Here is a 20,219-nt window from a genome sequence, read left to right as displayed (position 1 = left end):
CAATGGCCCCTCGATTGATCTGTATTGGACTGTCAAGTATATGTCTCCGCCATCTCATTCTACCCCATCCAGGGCTGAAATAGTTTTCCCTTATTTGAAGCCGGGCTCAACGTCGAATGCCCATCAACTCCACATTTCCAATAGAAGGATCACTTGTTGCTCTGGCAACTAGGCCTCTTGGAATATTCCGGCACTTGACTGGCTCTGAGCTGGCAATTGAGCACGTTTGAACTATTAGCACTGGCGTACTGCAGGGAGCTAGGCCCACTTATCTCCCTCCACCCGAGACAACATCCATATTCAGCAGCCAGCCCCACACCGCCAGGCCTGGGTATTGATGAAAGAGAAGAGTGTGGAGTGCAACACACTAACGTGCTTAAAATCACCGCCTGACGAATGTCAAGATCAGAGATTGAGCCGCGAAGAGCTGGCACTGTCACTTGCCTGAATGATGAAGTGGACTGAAGGGGAGCTGATGAATATACTGTACCGGAGGACAGAAGAGTGGTCAGGACACTGGATGTGGTGTTGGGACTCTTGTTACATCCTGTCCTGAAGCCATGAGCTCTCGCTGGACAGCAGAGGACTCTACTGCCAATCTCATTAGCACCAGCACTCAAGAGCAGCACACACTAAGGTCACTACAGGACAAACTTACCCACACTCCCTAAGTCACCTATATATTACGCTTTAGGAGAAGAAGAGGTGGACAGTATGATGTGACGAGGAATGAAAGATTACCATCAGCAGGTAGTGTCGCTGTCACACAGCTCCAGGGGGTCCTGGGGTTGTGCGTTTGAACCCAGCTCCGGGTGACTGTCTGTGAGAAGTTTGGTGTGTTCTCTCTGTGTCCTAGTGGGTTTTTTCCAGGTGCTCCGGTTTCCTCCCAGGGGCCAAAAACACACATCGGTAGGTGGACTGACTTCTCAGTAGTCTCTATAGGTGTGAGGGTGTGAGTGAAAGTGTGAGTGTGTGTCGCCCTTTGAAGTACTGGCGCCCCCTCCAGGCTTTGCGCACAATGATTCCGTGTTGGCTCCGGACCCACAGCAACCCTAAACTGGATAAGCAGTTACCGAACATGAATAATGTAATTCATTCATTCATTATGTAATACAACTTTTTTTTAAATCATAAGATGTGTTCCATATTGAACTGAGAGTTGATCTGCCTACCACCCTCGCAAATATAATTATTTTGTTGTCTAATTTTAATACTCCATGTTATTCTAGAAATAAAGGACACCTTGGGAGAGTCTGGTACCTTTCGTCACTGGTACTGTGGCCAAGAATCGCCTACTACTACAGGAAAAGAAATATGACTGATACGCAAAAAGACCAATCAATAGTCTGCTATTTTGGGATGAAATGTGCAAGAAGGCAGACAGCCAATCAGAACGCAACTGGCAGAATCCTGACAGTGAGGCCAACTTAGCACTGGAACTATCAGATTCTCAGTCAACTTGTGGGCGGAGTCTCTGTGGCTGAGACTAAGTGAGACCAGGCTGCATCTTTCATGATAAGTCCTGTGTATCCACCCCTGCCTCAATTGCAAAATTGGTCTGAGCCCCCATGCAAAACTATCACGTGTGGGAGAGAGAGGGAAAACATTTTCTGACTCACACAGGTGAACTTGAAGTGGCCCAAAATATACTAAGAACAATCTGAAAGCACAGGAATTGAGTGCAGCATTAATTTTTTAGTATAACAGACATAGTTTCTGCTGTGATACTCACACAAAGTTCACCTCCACCCAGGAACTAACTGATAAAATGCACAATGTTAGTTCCAGAAGGAAGAAAGACCAGATATCTTTTCCTTTTCTACACTCTTAAAAATGGAGGAGCTACAAAGCGTTCTTTGAATGATGCCTTAGAAGTGCCTCTTTTGGTTCCATAAAAAGCCTTGTTTGTTTAATAGATGTGTGATTTTGAAGAAACTTTTAAAGGTTTCTCGATCTTAAGGTTCTTTACCCATTTAAAGGTATCAGCAAAAATGTCTGATTTGCTTTTCAGTGATATTCCACTGCTACTCATGCTAATTATTTCATCTAAAGCAATCAAAAACTTTAGAATACCTTTTAAAAGACTACATATGAGAAATTTAATAAGCACTGAACGTATCACTCAGCCTTAAGAGGAGAATATGTAAAGAACACACAAACAGCAAGAGAACGTATTCTATTAAACTGTCTTTCATAAAACCCTGGACAATGTTAGATAACACAAACACACTGCCAAAGCACACACCTAATAACAGACTGCATTACAAAGAGCTGAGGGAATTCCCATGAAAACCCAATTTCTGCTATTTTAGGAATGCTTATTATCTGCACTGTTCTCCCTGGCCTTCTGGACAGAGCGCAGGTGTGTTTCTGCTCTGATTCTGGAGCTCACCAGAAAAGAGAGTGATACAGAAATGATAGAGAAATCGTTCACAGGGACCAGCCGTTACTGTCAAAGCAATGGAGAGGCAGAGAGAGGGGGAGGCAGGGGGAAGAGAAGTATGTATGTTACATACGTGCAAAAGAACATATTTTATTGTATATTCAATTTATCTATTAAAAAAACAAAACATTTTTCTAAAATCAAATCACTGAAACATTTTCCACATTAAAGCAGATATTTACAGGGTTTTTTGTGGTTCTTTGGGGATTTAATAAAACATCTGTGACAGGGTTTAGTCAAAATACCACAAGGATCACATCACAGCATTCCACATTTGTTGTGTTGGTTTGCACTATAACAAATATGGGTCCAGCTCTGTGATTGGAGAGACTCAGACATGGGGCTATCTATACCAGACACAGCACAAAATCAGAAATACTCGTTTTATCCCATGTTTTCTGACTTATCTCATAACAAACTGACTGGGTTGCTTTATTTCACGGAAGCTCAGCTTCCCAGGAAATTGTACTATTCTATTCTTCTCAATGTGTCCCCTTTAAACAACCACAGAGTAATTCCTCAATGTTCAAAACTTTATAATGCTCAAACTTCCAAAAAAGCCCACCATTCCCTGGCATTTACTTTGGTGAAAAATCCTTGGGGCAAAAATCCATTCCCAATTTAGCTTAGAATGTAAGAATCTATACTTAATACAACCTCTGTCAAGAGAATAGGGGAATTTGAACAGGAACTGGTAACAAAAAAAGACTGGAATCTTGGTCATTTGACCTTAGTATTGATTAAGTCAGACCACGAAACCACGGTCTGTGGACGGGTTACTGGAGCTGAACAAAGTCACGGACACTCGTATTGTTTGAGAAATCCCAACATTGTCAGTTCAGCTCTGCAAAGCTCCAGTATTTACTGATGCAGGACAATGAGCTGAGACTGAAGCTGTTTTCAAGGTCCAATGTGAGGTACAATATTTTAGAAATATGAAACTATTCTTAAAAATATTAATTAAAAAATGTAAAACAAGATTTAGAACAAAAATAAAAGTGTATCTATGCAAATCTGAGCTTTTATGTCTGCACCAACTGCATGGGCATGGGCTCTAAATCAGCAGAAAATGTTAGCTTGGATAACAGATGAAAAAAAGAATCAATTCTATCCAATGATTTTTCAATTAAAAGATAGCTCATTTTGGAGCTCTCGAGTGGAGCAGCAGTCTAAGCTTTGGCCCAATCATCAGGAGATCTCCACTTTGATACCAGTGATGCCCTGGCTGGGATAACAAAGAACACAATAACCCTAACCCTCTTCCCTCATCACAAGCACAAGGCAAAGCAATTCTGGGCAAGCACGTTGGACTCACCAGTGACACTGTGTTAGCTCTATTGGCCAAAGCTTCACATGTCTTGAAGCATGCTCTTGCTGGGTTTGTGGCATTGTGCACGACTGGAGGAATCCTAACTGATGAACAGAGTTAACAAAAACTGAATTGGGGGAATATTAGGGGAAATTTAAGATTGTGTTGTGGTAATTATTATTGTTTTTAGCACATTCGACTCTCAGCACTGGGATCTTGGGTTCAAGTCCCATCTGGGTGGAGTTTCCATGTTCTCCCCGTGTCTGCGTGGGTTTCCTCAGGGGTCTCTGGTTTCCTCCCACAGTCCAAAAACACGGAGGGTAGGTGAATTGGCTTCTCTAATAAATGTCCTGGTCTGTATGTGTGAGTGAATGTGTGTGTGCCCAGATATGCATTGATGCTCTATCCTCCAGGTGGATGGTCATTCCTATTCGAAAGTACGCTTGCACGTTTGGCTGCCACTTCTCCCCAGTGTGTGTGGATTGAGCGTTCTGAGCAATGTGGATTGTAAAGCGTCCATGGGTATCTAGAAAGGCGCTATATAAGTGTAACGATAGATAGATAGATAGTATCAGTACTGATATCTGAAATGAATAAGAAAAAGTGTCTTGCTGTAGGGTTGGGCGATATGACAAAAATACATTAACATGACTTTTTTTTTTTTTTTTTTGCAGGATCCCAATCTCGATTTTAATCACAATTCTTTTTCATGCTGGTTTTTAACCTCTAAACCCTCCAGGGATTTTATTTTCCATTTTTTTTCCATCACATACTTAAATCTTGGCAGTGATTAAACTAGAGGCCATTTTATGAAGTAATGTTACTAAAAAATGAATTTTTAGTGGTCAAATTATAATCAAAACAAAACATTTTCTCAATTTAATTTAGAATGTTCTTTGAAATCTTCTTTTGGAATTTCCAAAGACCCCAACCTCTCCCTAAGGAAAATGATTAATTTTATTGCAGAAAAAAAAATTATTATCGAAGCTTAATGGAATATTTTACATTTTACCTTCCTTGACAAACTAATCTCATGCACCTTTCCTAGTGGCTTTTTACCCTCAGCAAGCAGGAAAAAAGTTCTCACCTTGATTTATTCTGATATTTAGTCTTGTTTCTAACCCAGTTTAAGGCCAAACGTGTTGGAAGGAGGGCTCTTTCCCTGATTGGCTGTACAGTGAAGCCGCCTCCCTCACTCCCCTCATGTGTTTAAATGGTCTCAGTAGGGAAAGGGCAGACAGTGAAAGGGATCTAAGCTTAAAAAAAAAACTTATTTTTTGTTTTATTTGTTGTTTATTTTGATAGCTGTTGCCATATGAAACTGTCTGCGTCGTCTCTCGCGATGTGCTTCTGTTAGTCCCCAAAGCTTGGTAGCTTCCCCACTTCCTTTGTTAAGCATCACCCCTGCTTGGTCTACAGACGTGACGAACGTGTCGTTAAAGCTGAGAGCCCAAGCTACACTGCCATAGCAGAGATACACAGGGAACATTTTTAAATTATGATTTTGCAAGTGGATTGACAGATAGACTCAAATTTGGTCTTGTTTTGAAAGGGACAACTTATGTAAGCGCTGGTATGCTTTGTGGGTGTGTGAACCCCTGGTGGACTCATCATGCTTTGTGGCACCACAGCTTTGGGTTTTGGGTTTTGTTTTTTTGTAATGAAGAGATCTAATGTATAAATTAAAATTCTTTTGGTTTTAAATCAGTAGTCCTACAGAGCGTCTGCCATTCGAATGATGTGTAATATGTACAAAGTATGTAAACTTATAAGAACTGCAGCGGACTGAAGGTGCATTAGCACAATCCAATGATCTCCCAGTGATGGTGGACAAATTCATATTCTTCACGATCTGATATCGTCATATCGCACACCCCTATCTTGCTGTCTCGAATGTTTCCAACATTAGAAAAGTTGTTAAAAAGAGAGGAATATTAAGAATTAATCAAGAAAAGCCTCAGCCTGAAAGCTTTAATGCACCATTTTAAAAGCCGTTGTTGAGTGTGGGTATAACAGATGTGTTTAAAGCTTTGACATTTCAAACAGTAACTCGTGATGGAACACTTTACACTAAGATGCACATATACACACTATAAATTATACTCAGAAAATATGCACTCCATGCACTCAAATATATGGTGCATAAAAGCAACGTAAAAACAAGCTTTACTGCAGACTCTGGAAGACAATAGGACTTCTGAAAGAGGCCAATCTTGCGTGTGGCTGATAGTGGTGTTTGATGCTTGGCGAGAGACCAGTAGAATAATATGTGGTACACCATTGTGTGGAGTTTACATACTCTGGCCAAGCTTTACGGTATGAGAGCCGGACAAAACATTGATCGAGTGTGTGTGTGTGTGTGGTTGCATGGTGAAGCCATGATGGCTGGAGTGCATTAGAGGGTTCACAGTGCCTTATAGGGTGCAAGAGCATGCCTCATTTTCCTCCTCTGCTCTGTCTGTCTGTTTCTCTCTTCCTCTTTCACTCTCTCTCTCTCGCTTCAATTATTTGCTTCAGGGGGCAATTATTCCACCCTCTCCAGCCCAACTTTTTTCTCTTCCTAACTTCTCTGTCATTCTTTCTCTGTGCACTCATTCGCTATACTTTCACTCATTCTTCATCCCTGCCACTTTGTGTGGCCATCAGTATCACTCCCACTCTCATACCTTCTTCCCACACTCATATCCTGTCCTCCATCCACCCTCAAATGTCATTCCCCATTCCCTTAAGTCTATTCAGTTGTTAGCCTCGAGACTTGCAATTCAGTCAGTAATACATGAATGACTCACCAAACACATTAAAACCAATAGATAGCTAAATAATGAAGAATTGTGGTGTGAGCCCACAGACAGAGAGTGGGAACAGATTCCTGAAAAGGGATTAAGCCTAATCCTGGAGAATTCAGCATGGAAAATAGATGACAGGGCCAACGTTCAGACAGTTGAATCAATCTGGAACGGTCAGTGCTCTTTAAGTCCTGACATTAACCCTCGAAAACAAACTGATCACAAAAAGGATCAAGTATGACCATATTTCCTACTCTTAACACTAATGTGGGAATTGTTCAATCTCATTTAGCACCATGTAATTGTGTCTGCGGATGGACTCATAGATGAGGAGGGAAAGGAACATGTGTTCAGTTCAAATGTGCAGGAAAGATGAGCTCTAACGGACATAAAACTTCTCAGGTTTGTTGAACCTTATATTTTTATACACTGCGATAGTTTGTCCACTGACAAGGTGCACACTGAGTCATTAAATTGCTGTTATAATATACATTTTGTAAGATAAAATATCATAGACAATATAGATTTCTATACAAAGCCAATCAAAACATACCCATAAATTATTTCTAAATTCTCATAATGTTAATACCTTCAATGCCATGTTTGTTTTCCTTTTCAGAGTGGTACCAATTTTTTAAAGAGTGATGTACTACAATCAGCCACAATATTAAAACCAATGACTGATGGAATGAACAGTGTCCGTCTTGTTACAGTGGCATCTTTTAAGGGATGGGATATATTTGGCAGCAAGTGAACAGTCAGTTCTTGAAATTGATTGGAAGTGTTGGAAGCAGGGGGAAAGAGTAATGATCTGAGCCACTTTGGCAAGGACCAGACTGTGATGTTTTGTTGAGAGCATCTCCGAAATTGCAGGTCTTTACCTATTGCCACTGGTCAAAGGACGGAGAACCGGTAAAATGGGGAAAGGATCATAGCCACCCGAGGCAGAGGGCAGGTGGAGCAAGAGCCGGTCCATTTGCTCCTTTCCTATAGAAGTGCTACACTAGGACAAGCTGTGATGCACTGTGTGTTCTGCCCCCTTTCTATCACAGACAGCGTTAATGTTTTCTGCTTCCTGGGCTACATTGGCTCTGCTGTGGGATCAGAGCAGACAGGTCAGCCTTCGCTCCTCATGCACGTCAATCAGTTTCATGTACCCTTGATCCTGTTTCTGGTTCAAGAGTGGCTCAGATCCTCACACTTGCCAATTTTCCCATGGACAGGCATCACTGTAAAGGGATAAGCAGAATATATTCGCATCTCCAGTCAATGGTTTTAATCTTCTGGCTGATCGGTATATCATCCCTACATACTGCAACCCCAGCCATTTCACATCTCTTCCTCCTGACTGATCAATCTGCCTGTAATCAAGGATCTTTCCCAGAGTGTAATGCCCTCCAAACAATGCCTAACCAAACCTCTGAGCCCAGCACCGCAGAAAAGCAAACTCTCACCTCCCGTATTGCTATAGATCTCTGCCATACACAGTAATAAAGGAACTAAACAATGGGCAGTGCAATAAGCAGCATGCTCCTCTATCTGGGCCTGGTGATCAGATGCTGGTGTTGTGTGTGTGTGGGGGGGGGCTGTTATTGAGCGCTAGTTGCTGGAGCCTTTAAACCAATAAGGTTCTGATGGCGAGCCAGAGGGGAGATCAGGGAGATTGAAGGTGTCAGAGAGCATCTAATCCAACTCTCTCATTCACTGCCGAACACCAAGCAAGAAACACACTAGATTAAGGGAAACAGCATTGGGCTTGATTGTCATTCTCCACGCCACTGCACCAGGAAATCGAGCCTCGCCGCCAATGCAACCAAGAGCTGATAACCGCAGCCGATAAGAAAAGATAGAGTATGCTTCATTGGGGAAAGAAACTTCCCTAATCGGGAGAAATCATGAAGAGACAGAAGCGAATCATTGTTGATGCAATAGATGAAAATCTCTCAAAGCTCATGCAGCTCCAAACAAAATAGTGTCTAACCCCGAGTCAAGGCTCCTCGTTTTCCAGCCAAGTGTAAAAGATTTGGAGAGGCATGATCCACTTTAAGCAAATACAATTCATTTCTGACTTAACACTGGGTGTAAAAGTGGAAACTAAATATTCTACTGTTCCTTTACTGTTCTGCAGCAGAATGCACAAAGCACCTTTTCATAATACGTGACTTGTGCTTTTTTAATAGCCACTAATAAACACAGTAGTTCAACTGTACACAGCTTGGATAATCTCCATAGAACAGTACTTTCTTTTTAACTTTCTGTCAGTTCCTAGACTCCACCCCCTCCCTCCTTCCCTCTGTCACTGTGTTTGCTGCTGTCTTGTCTCTGCAGAGAGTCAATATGGATAATGAATATTAATCTGGACCCAGGCTTAACAGAGCCAGTCTCAGAACACACTCCTCACACGCTGACTCCTGACTCGCCTCTGTCTGTCACTGAACTCCTTCATTAGCACAGGCAAATGAGGGAACACACACACACACACATGCACTCTTGTTAAGGTATGGATGTTATCTGTTGTCAACAGGAATGCATGTGTCTTATTTGTGTGTGTGTGTGTGTGTGTGTGTGTGTGTATGTCTGTCACAGCACTGGCTGGGTTGAGTTTCACAAATGCTAACTACTCCCTCAAGATTCAGCTTCATTCCACATCACGTCTACAGACTCCAGCATTCAATCACACACTGTGTTTCTCTCTCTCTCACTCTCTCTCTCTCTCATAAATCACTAACACAGTCTGGACCTGTCACACACTCAATGAAACTCATTGTCACTATGGTCCACCTTGTGTGTCCAGTTTCAGGCTCATGGAGTGACCACAAGCTCATCTCCCCCCCCCCCCCCCCAATCTTTCCCCCCCTCTGTTCCATTCAGCCAAAGCTTTTATTATAGCCCAATCATTCTTACTATACATGTGCTTTCACACTACACTGGGTATTCAGCCACAGAACCACCATCCCTCCCAGACCCCCCCTGGTGTGAGTGTGTGTGCTGTGGGCATTGTGAAAGCACTGAGAGTCGTGTCACTTTGGCACGAAGCTGTCCGGGCAACTGTGACGCCAGACACGCACACTCCTCTCTGCTCTCTGGCCACAAATGTCACCTTTTTAAATGCAAATGTAGCACAATGTGTGTGTGTGTGTGTGAGGGAGGGAGGTGAGATTTGGAGGGTGGGGTGCAAGGTGCTCGACAGCCTCATATTCCGTGACAGCGAGAATGAGACAATGAGAATGTCAAGGGGAAACAGCATGACAGCTCTTTGTCCTTCCACATAAAAGTGAAAGAAATCAGTTAAAGCCCCATTCAGTGAGCGGGCGGCTGATGGGCCTGACCACTGAGCCATACACATCCACCTGCAGAGCACAGATTCTAATGAGCACCCATTCCATAATTACACTTCACTCTCCTGGGGATTCATTATTCCTAATGTCTATACGTGCTGCTCTTTGATGTGGCCCACTCAAAACCTTTCAGAAACCTTCGCTGTTAACAACGGTAGACTGGAAGCGATTGTTCCACAGCATTTGGGAACCACTTCACTGGTTTGGGGAAATAAAAAAAAAACATTGTTAATGCTTAACAAGCCATAGCATTAGAACTATAAGTACAATTATGCTATGGTTTCATTGAACCTTTTGACTCCATTATGGTTGTGATGCCACAAACATGGACAGAATGAAGTATGTGGTCAATGCTAAGTGTCGACCAAATCCTGCTCCGTACAATCTGTCTGATAATGCATTCAAATTTCTCCCAAGTACCATTATGTGCTCTCACACTATGAACGCCTTCAGCCAATGTGAAGTGGTAACAGGTTTTGACAATCCAGTGGTTACCCAGAGGGTTTAAAACGTTCCAGCAACAGTGCTGTGTCTGATCCACACAGCCCATCACAACACACACTATCTTCCACCCCATCAGTGTCTGCTGAGAATGACCAATCACGCAATGATACGCCAGCCACAGAACTGTTTCTCTCTCTGAATCTGAAGGTCTGTATTATCCAGACCTTCAGAAGCTGGTGCTGGTTTGTTCTAGGGCGTTTATCCTCACAGCAGTCTGACAGGAGGAGAGCTGAGAGACACTGATCAGCTCATTAGCTCCGTCAGGGGTACAGCTTGGCTGAGGTTATCTCAGTGAGAGCTTTGCGAATAACATGAAAAAACAGCTGGGGGGGCAGGGGCAGAGCTGGGGGGCACCCGCATTTCTCAGCATTACATAGTGCTTCAGGGAGCACAAAGATCCACCTCACATTCCTGTCCAACTGAGCACTGCTTATCCACACATTCAACATTAGGTGCACAAACTGGAACCAAACCCATTCCACATTAGTTGAAAAGGTCTATGAGTTAAAGGTAGCATAGATCACTCTGGAGAAGCACAGAAAAACAAACTCCCAGTTCGTCTTTATGTTTTTATTCATTGTTTGAACAGAGCACAGAAACTGTTTAGTTTTGTTGGAATGAGACACTTATTTTCTTTGCCATTTAACAGAACCAAGGCTGCATACAAACACTGAAGCTTTTTCAGTACGAAAACACACCGGAGAGCAAATGTTAAGGAGGGAACATATTCATAATTTTCTCCTTTTACTAGTGTATGCTTCATAGAGAAGTTTGCATCTATGTGTAAAATAATGTTGAGTACTACCTCTGGTACACCCAGGCCACTAGTGGTCAGTATAGTGGCAATTTCTTAATGTGAAGAGTCATTGGATTTCTGTTTAATGTATATTTAATTGTAGAGTATTGTCTATTGGTCCACGCATTGTTTATTCTTTTTTTCCCCCCACACTGCATAAAGGACAGCTGTGTGTTTGGGTGTGAGGCGGAAACGGTGAACAGCGACAATATCCAGTTTGAACGGGAGCAGTAAAGAAAAACTCTTTAAAGTGGCTTAAGCAAACTGCAGCATATTTGGACCACATGCTCAGCCTGAGGCAGGGAGATTGGAGCAGCATGGGAACATTTATACAGGCTTTGTTTTAACCACACCACATGGAGCTGGCGCATTCTGCTCTAATTAGGCTATATTGAATTCAATATCAACAAGCTTTTCAAATCCACCGAGAGGCTGCAAGCAATCCACAAACCACTCAAAGCAAACTTTCCCTCTCAGTGTCCAGTCCCAAACCTGATGATCTTCTTCACTGCCTGGACCTGTTACGAAACTCCCCCAAAAAACTGCCACTGTCATAAGATTTGGATCCATTTACTATTTTATTAAACTACACTGATCTAAGCAAGTGATGAAAGACTAAACTAAAAATCACCGTCCCTTATTTCACAAACACAGATTCCAAAGATCTAACAATGGCAATAACCTCTGATATCCTCAGAATGTGTCTCTGTAGTCCATCTGTTGCTCTGCATACATTGCTATATCATTTTCACCCTGTTCTTCAAATGGTCAGGACCCCTCACAGGATCACCACAGAGCAAGTAATATATGACAAAGTGTTGATGTGTGTTCTCTCAATCCTGCTGAGCTACCAAGCCCGTGAAATGCTTCCTAAGACACATGGAGCCATGTATATTTGACCCCTCTCTAATGCCATTGAACAGTAACTACCCAGTTCTTTAACGTTAGCTTAAAGCTGCCCACTTCCGTTAGCATTGTGCAGACTGACGGGCGAGAGGGAGGGTTATCAATGGAGAACACATGTACCATCTTGGTCCACCAGCCATGGATGACTGAGGCATTAATGCAGATTGAACTGGTGATCTTGGAACATTGTGATGTAATAATGAAACTAATCACAGTAACAATTAAATATTGTTATATTCCACACCACTACACTTCACTGTTGACTGAGAGGACAGTAAACATAGCTGTGGAACGTGACATGTTCGCAGTTTTGATTCTACCCTTGCACAAAGTTGCATCATGTGTAATTGGCATCCCGATATCTAAGCTCACAAATTAATCCTCAAAATGCCTCTTTCTGACCACTAGCAATTTTTCCAGGAGAACGCAGCACATCCAAAATGAAAAGCAGTGCCCGTGTGCCCGAAGAGAGAGCAGACGTGTACTGCATGAGCGCAGGGAGGTTACTCAGAATGCGTGGAAGCAGGGCCTGAGTAAGTTTCACATAACCTGTGGCCAATGATGTAACATCAGGTGCGGATGATTATTCCTTTACTGTGACAGGCAACAGGTGCAGAATGCAGAGTTCATGAAGAAACACCTACAGGGTTAGATCAAACCATTAATTACATGAACAGTTATGGCATTTGGCAGATCCTCTCATCCCGAGCAACTTTCATTTTTTAATGTTATGCCACATAACGGGTGAGGTGAGGTAGATGAATATGTGTTACAAGTCCTTTCCAAGACACCCATCATTAGAAGATGAAATATATATAACCCCATTACTTGCACTTATATTGCTAGATTATTTACTCATGCAATATTTTTTTTATTTTTTTGGGTGGAAAATAACTAAGCCCATGCTCACTTGGGTCTCATTTAAAGACAGACCCAACACACACAGAACTCACAGAAAAACAACACATTTAGAAGCTCTGCATGTTTTAATGTGGAATGGTATTTTTGACTAAAAAGCTGACTGTACCTTGTTAGCTTTGAGCAAGCAAATGTTGAGAAAACATTCCCTGAATTTAATAAAACATGTATTGGATTAAAATCATGAATATCTCATTTAATTCGTTAAAATCTAACCCCAGACCAACTGTGGAGCAGGGAAAGTACACGGGACCTAATGAAGGGCTGCCAAACAAGCCTGCAGCACACCAAGGGAGTGTTAGCGGTATGAATGTAGGGTATTAGCCTAAGATAGCTATCAGCTTTAAGAATATATTTTCTTAGATGATGTTTTTATACTCAAGCATGAATATATCACATATTTAACTGTATTTGCATCTTTTCACTTACACAACATTTCCAGACTACATTTGCCCCTGTCTCAATATTTATGGAGCAAGTGTGTTTCAGGATGAGTGTACTGTGTTATTTTAGTATAAATACAGAGTAAAGTGGGTTCACAAATCCTTAGGGTCCTGTTTTATTAATATTTTACCTAGTGCCACAATAGGTTTGAAGCCTTAGGGTGTGGATATACAGAGAGGTTAATGGCACCAACCTCATCCCATAATTAATACAGAACACACTTCAGCACCTAACTCTAGTTTATCTATTTATTATCTTCCTGAAGGAGCCTGGTGTAAAACTGAATAACGGCACCAGCACAAACCCTGTTCTTCCTCAGGTCCTTTAAGAAAAAGTGGGTACACTGAATGTTTTCCCATGCGTAAAACATAAAATAAACACTCAAATAAACACTAAAGTGTGGTCTGTTGTAGAAAAATCCAGTCAGATTCCATTTCCTATCCTTTTAAGGAAGAGGAAAGAGCCACTGGAGGCTCCAGACTAAAGATTGCTGATAAACAACCAAAATAACAGTCTACTTTTAAACAAACCACTGGATGGCTCATTATGAGGCCATATTACCAAATAATATGAAGAATCTCATCATTTTATACCTCTCCCATGGAAGACAATTACCCTTAATCAGGTTAGTGCGTCCTCAATTTCACTCCCTACAATCCCAAGACTGCTTCCATCTCCAGAGCTAATAATGGACCAAGCTCAAGCAGGGGTCTCATTTTACAGGCCATAAATAATGCAATGAATTTAGCCGCTTCATTCTTATGTTACTAAATTCCCATTTTTATTGCCCACTTCAGGACCAGTGAAGAGGAGACAGAAGCAGGAGAATTAGGACAGATGATGACGGAGAGAGGTAAAAGAGGTATGAGGATGTGGGGGCAGAGGAAGTGACATCATTACTTTTCCTTGTACCTCACAGCAGGGGATGGTGTGAAAGACATTTCCTTGGATGTCAGTTATCTTGGATGTATTTATGGCTGGCAATCAATCCATTATCATATTTTTTACAGGCTCCATTTTTTAAATAATATCTTTGTTTACAATGCCTAACATGTTTGGAGTGATCAGAATACAGAAGCCATAGTAAGTCAAGGTAAAGAATGACAGGCATAATGCTGACTGAGGGAGAAGACAATTTAAGGTCAGTATCCGACAACATTTGAGGTTTAAGAATGTAGATGGACGTGGGTTCACTATTTGGCAAAGAGCAGGTCAATGTTGCCCTTTCTGTCTATGTGTTATAAATGATTATAAATGACTTTTAATAGAGTAACAACATACTACTCACCATTACCAAACAGATTTTAAACCATGTATAAACATTTAGAAGTGTAGTCTTATTCTATAGTAGTACAAGTCCTGCGCACCCAGTTTTTCTTCAAACATCAAATGCATTTATAGATATTTTGTCCATCCGTTGCTTTAGTAACTAAATTCTGGCAAATTGCTGTGAGGACTTGATGGCATCCAAACAAGTCAGATTCTACAAGTTTAGTGATCAGTCCTAAATCACAAACACTGCTTCTCAACTCAACTCAACTCAACTTTATTTATAGAGCACTTTAAAAAAATCACCAACAGCTGAAACAAAGTGCTGTACAAAAGATGTTTATAAAACAAAATAAAATAAAATTACCAATAAGGAAAAATAAATACCTTAAATAAAAACAAAACAAAGGTCTCATGCTGGGTTGAAAGCCAAGAAATAAAAATGGGTTTTAAGATAAGGGCTATTCCACACTTTTGGCGCAGCAATGGAAAAGGCTCTATCTCCTCTGAGCTTACGTTTCGACCTCGGCACCACCAGGAGCAGCTGATCAGCTGACCTGAGGCACCGAGCAGAGACGTGGGGATGTAGCAGCTCAGTGAGGTAAGGTGGAGTGAGTCCATTTAAAGATTTAAAAACAAATAAGAGAATCTTAAATCTTAAAATTTACTCTAAAATGCACAGGCAACCAGTGGAGAGAGGCCAGAATGGGAGTTATATGTTACCTCTTACACGAACCCGTTAAAAGTCGGGGAGCATCATTTTGTACCAATTGGAGACGTCTGAGGGAGGACTGGCTGACTCCAAAATACAGTGCATTGCAGTAATCCAGCCGGGATGTGATGAAGGCATGGGTTACTGTTTGAAAGTGCTCATGTGTGAGAAATGGCTTCACCTTTGCCAGCTGCCTCAGGTGGAAAATTCTGGACTTAACTACTGTGCCTATTTGGCGGTCCAATTTAAAATCACTGTCCATATTTTAACCCAAATTTAAGATAGTTGGCTTCACATACAAAGTCAAGGGGCCCAAATCAACTGGAGGGGCTTCACAGGGACCACTGGGACCAAACACCATCACTTCTGTTTTGTTTTCGTTAAAATGTAAAACATTTAAAGCCATCCAGTCTTTAATGTCATTGAGACATGACAAAAGTGGTTTAATCGAGAAAGCATCTTTCTTCTTCAAATGGACATATATCTGGTTGTCGTCAGCGTAACAATGTAATGCAATGCCATGTTTTCTCAAGATAGAGCCCGATGGGAGCAGATCAAGTGAGAAAAGGAGGGGTCCTAAGATTGAGCCCTGTGGAACCCCATATTATAGGGGAGCTGAGGAGGATTCTGAGACAGCAAAACTCACACACAAAGTTCTGTCCGTCAGATAGGACATAAACCATTCCAAAGCACTACCACAAATGCCGACTAGATGCTGCAAGCTTCTGATTAACCTAAATGTATTGGATTGATCTCCATCACTACAGGGATCACTGCTCCACTTTTTGACTCTAAGGTGAGTGTGTGGGGGCTCCAGAGAATTCAATTTCACAGTGTTTTTCTATGCGATACAAAATGTCTGCACACAATGAAACACCTGTGTTAGCAATGAATGCAAGGTAAAGCAGCGAGAATCACTCATTAGAAGAAGTGTCTGCAAACATTTGGACATACACCAATGAGCCGAACCATTAAAATTACTTATTTGCTTATACGCAGTTTCCATAATAAGGGTGTGGTTTGTAGTTCTACAATTACACTGTAGTCCACCTGTTGTCCACCACTTTTTCACCCTGCTCCCTAACAGTCAGTGGTGAATTATTCTCCTGTGGTGCTGGTGGTGGTGTTAGTGTGTGCTGTGCTGGTACGAATGGATCAAACACAGACGTGACTCATTAATGTCATTTTAACTATATGTGTGTCAGAGATACATTCACAAACTTAAGCTGAACTCTCATCAATCCCGAGAGACATTATCTTCGTTGTTCTGGGTGAGCTGTGAAGGCCTTACCTTCATTAAAACTGATTCACTGAGTTTCTCCCGGTTGACAATCTTTATGGCGACTTTCTGACATGTTACACAGTGCACTCCCAGCTTCACCAAACCTGCAGAAAGAGAACAGGAGCAGAATTCATTCACTCAGAAGAGACATAAACAGAACACGTACTCACAGCATGTGCACTGTCATACAATACAGGGCTTCCACATTTCATAATCAAACCGCAGTCAGCAAAACACCTATAATTCATTCTCTTATTCCACATCAAGCACTCTTCTAAACCACATGCCGTTCCACACTAACACAACCATCTCCCACAGCAACATCACAGCTGTGAAAGCTAGGCTTCAGAGGACGTATAGAGAGAAGATAAGAGCCAGAGCTATCACATCTTCCACTGCTGGAAGCTCTCAAAAGCTATCCACTGTAAAGCTGCCTCATTTAGTGCTCAGACTACCACAGTCACAATTAATCAGTTCAAATCAATCAAATCAAATCTAAATATGTACGGAATATTAACTGTACACATTAATGAGCAGGGAAAAGCCTGCATTTTAAATTATAATAATATAATAATTTCTTCCTCTCTTAATGCAAAATACAGAAACTGATTAACACACCACTGATCTGCATTTTTTGAAAACAACAGCAGACCAACAAGAATGTCTGGCACAGTGGACAGTGAGAAGACACAATGTTTAAAAACTCTAGATGCACTGCTGTGTCTGATCCACTCCTACCAGTGCACCACACAAAAGCACACCACCCCCCCGTCAGTGTCATTGCAGCACTGAGAATAAATCAACACCCAAATCATTCCTGCTCTCTTGTGGTCCTGACCAACTGATGGACAACAATGTGTAATTATAGAACTACAAATTGCTTCTATATGGTAAGTGGAGCTGACAAAATGGACAATGAGTGCAGACATGAGGTGTGTGTTCCTAATTCATTGATCGTTCAGTGTATATTCCGCGGTACATTTTAAAAACTAGAAAACAACAATGTTCCGAAATGTAAACATGTTGCCAGTCATTCATGTTCCATCTTAATGAATATCACTATCGACAACAAGAACAAACCCTACTCTGAATTCAGCTACTTTAAGGTGCCCCCAGGTTAGAAACAGAAGTTTAGTGTCTGTTTGTCTACTTTGAAAAGTATTGCCAATAGAATGGGATGCACTAGAGCAGTTCTAGCAGTGTGCCCAATGCCAAGCATCTGCTAGAGAGGTATAAAGCTCCCAGTACTGGGCTGTGAAGAAGTGGAACTGTGCTCTTTTGAGTGATGTATCGCCATTCAGTACCATGGCTTCTGTGATCCAGGATTATCTGACTTCAGTATCTGACTGGAGGTGGAATGCCATCAGATCCTCACAGCAATGCTGCAACATGTAGTTTAAAGCCTCTGCTTACTAACTAACTTACACTTTTCTTACCCAAAATGTGCTGAATATTATTTAGAACATTAGGGAGTCGCTTTATCCACATCCAGTAAGCAACATCCAGTTGGATGATGAAACAGAAGCTAATCTTTACCAGTATTTCACCACACATCAGCCGTTGAGAAGCAAGGAACACAACCCTGGACGGGGCATCATACACTCACACAGTCACTCACATACTCACACTCTCAATCAATCTTGGTTTTCAATGGTGGAAAGCCATACAGAAACAGGGAGAACACCTCAGACTCCTCATGGACAGTGATACCTTAAGACCCTAGGCCTGTGTGGCATCAAGCACTACCTACTGCCCTTTCCAGACGAGTAGAGGTTGTTTCTGCAGCAAACGGGAGACAAACTCCCCGCTGATTCCCTGTATTTAAGGGGAAATGTATTAGGAGCAGGTGTCAATAACCTTTTAGCCATGCTGTATATCTAACTCTATTTATCTGAGCTTTTGTAGCTTGTTTGTTCCTCTGCTTTAGCTCTGTGGAATCAACACTTTAAACACATTAAAATCATCTTGATAGTACTTGAATTTACTTTATTGAAATATGTACACAGGATTTGCATGAATGAAATACACTAAAGCCAATGTAATGCGTTTCATTAACATACAACCAATGCACAATCCAGGCACAAAGCACAGGTATTTTTTTTTTCCATTGTATTTTACATGACTGCAACTCTCACTCCCACTCATCCCTCACTCAGCTCACTACAAGCCCAAGGACTTTCAGACCTCAGTCTTTATCCTGAAAGCTCTGCGCTCTCTCAGCAGCTGGTGAGCCAGCGTTTTCAGCAGAGGTGAAAGCCACAGCTGAAAGACCGTGGCTGTGTTGTTTGGTACGCACAGCCCACAGCGCTAGAATCAGCGAGAAGAGGAGGGTTCAACGCCTGGGCTCCACCAGATAATGAATATTTCATATCTCTATAATTACCTTAGACACGCACATGTATTGGAGGAAAAAGACAGCCGGGAGAAAAAAGTGCTGCAATTCACAGCAATAGATGAAGAGACCTGCACGGGACTTAGTAAGCATGTACGTACACACACACACACACACACACACACACACTTGGACATTTATATTTGTTTTCTTTGCTTCTTTATGAAGAATAAACCCTGGTGGTAAGCAAAAGGAACAGAGAGAGAGAGAGAGAGAAACCGTGTAAGCGAGAAAAAGAGAATTAGATTGACTAAGTGAGTAGTTTTATATATAGAAAAGAATAATAAGGAAAAAGGAAAGATAAGTGAATGGGTGAAATAGAAAACAGAAAAAGAGATAGAGAGTAAAAAATGGAGAGAAAGTGAGGAATAAAGACAGAGAGAGAGAGAGAGAGAGAGAGAGAAAGAGAGAGAGAGAGAGAGAGAGAGAGAGAGAGATCAGTCCAAGCCAGAAATAATTAAACATAGTAATGGCTTCATAAGCTGCTAGGTGTGGTGTGGTTTGGTGTGGTGCATATGTGTGTGTGTGTGTGTGTTCAGAAGCTCATACAAACAAGGCATTAACATTTATATGATGATCAGAGGTCAGTACATTAATGAAATAAATAAATTAACATGTCATGATGGGGGGAAAACACCAGTGTAAACATTTGTTTCTAGAGGACAAGGCAGTTCTCCGTCACTCAGTCCAGCTTCTGATAAACTGCTCTAACACTCATGAAGTGAACAGACTCTATCTCCTGCTCTAGTCCTGACTGTATTACTGAGAAACAGGGTGATTTATAATGCCTGTTTGAGAAAGGCCTTGGCTATGAGGAACAGAAAGTGGGGGGGTGGAGTTTGTACAAACTTCTACAAGCAACTCCATGCAACCATAGCACAGACGTCTACACCCACAAGTACAATTCCTTTAACCCTTTCCCTTCCCCTCTTTCCCAGACACTCGCCGGTTCTGTTTGAGGAGGTAAAGAGGATCGGAGCAGCGTGGAGGAATCAGAGCACATCGTTGCTCTGTCTGAGGCGCTTTTCTCCTGCTGAGAGTAGACTGGCCTAAAGTCCTGCTGCACACAATAGCAGGGCTTAGAACCTTAGGCTAGCGAGGGATTTGGAGCCTCCCCTTC

The 20,219-nt window shown here is 41.8% G+C and overlaps 1 protein-coding gene across 3 annotated transcripts in view; it reads right to left on the bottom strand.

Moving 5' to 3' along the window:
- brsk2a (BR serine/threonine kinase 2a) overlaps window positions 1-20,219 on the bottom strand; it is a 224,405-nt gene that overhangs the window by 74,024 nt on the left and 130,162 nt on the right. For all 3 annotated transcript variants that reach the window (XM_066669032.1, XM_066669030.1, XM_066669031.1), the window contains exon 2: window positions 16,717-16,811. In XM_066669032.1, the coding sequence (XP_066525129.1) occupies window positions 16,717-16,811 (95 nt within the window). The remainder of the gene's footprint in view (window positions 1-16,716; window positions 16,812-20,219) is intronic.

This window comes from Hoplias malabaricus, chromosome 4 (assembly GCF_029633855.1).
Source record: "Hoplias malabaricus isolate fHopMal1 chromosome 4, fHopMal1.hap1, whole genome shotgun sequence".
Lineage (NCBI taxonomy): Eukaryota > Metazoa > Chordata > Actinopteri > Characiformes > Erythrinidae > Hoplias > Hoplias malabaricus.
Note: the sequence above shows the minus strand (reverse complement) of the source record. Positions and strands in the feature narration are given on the sequence as shown.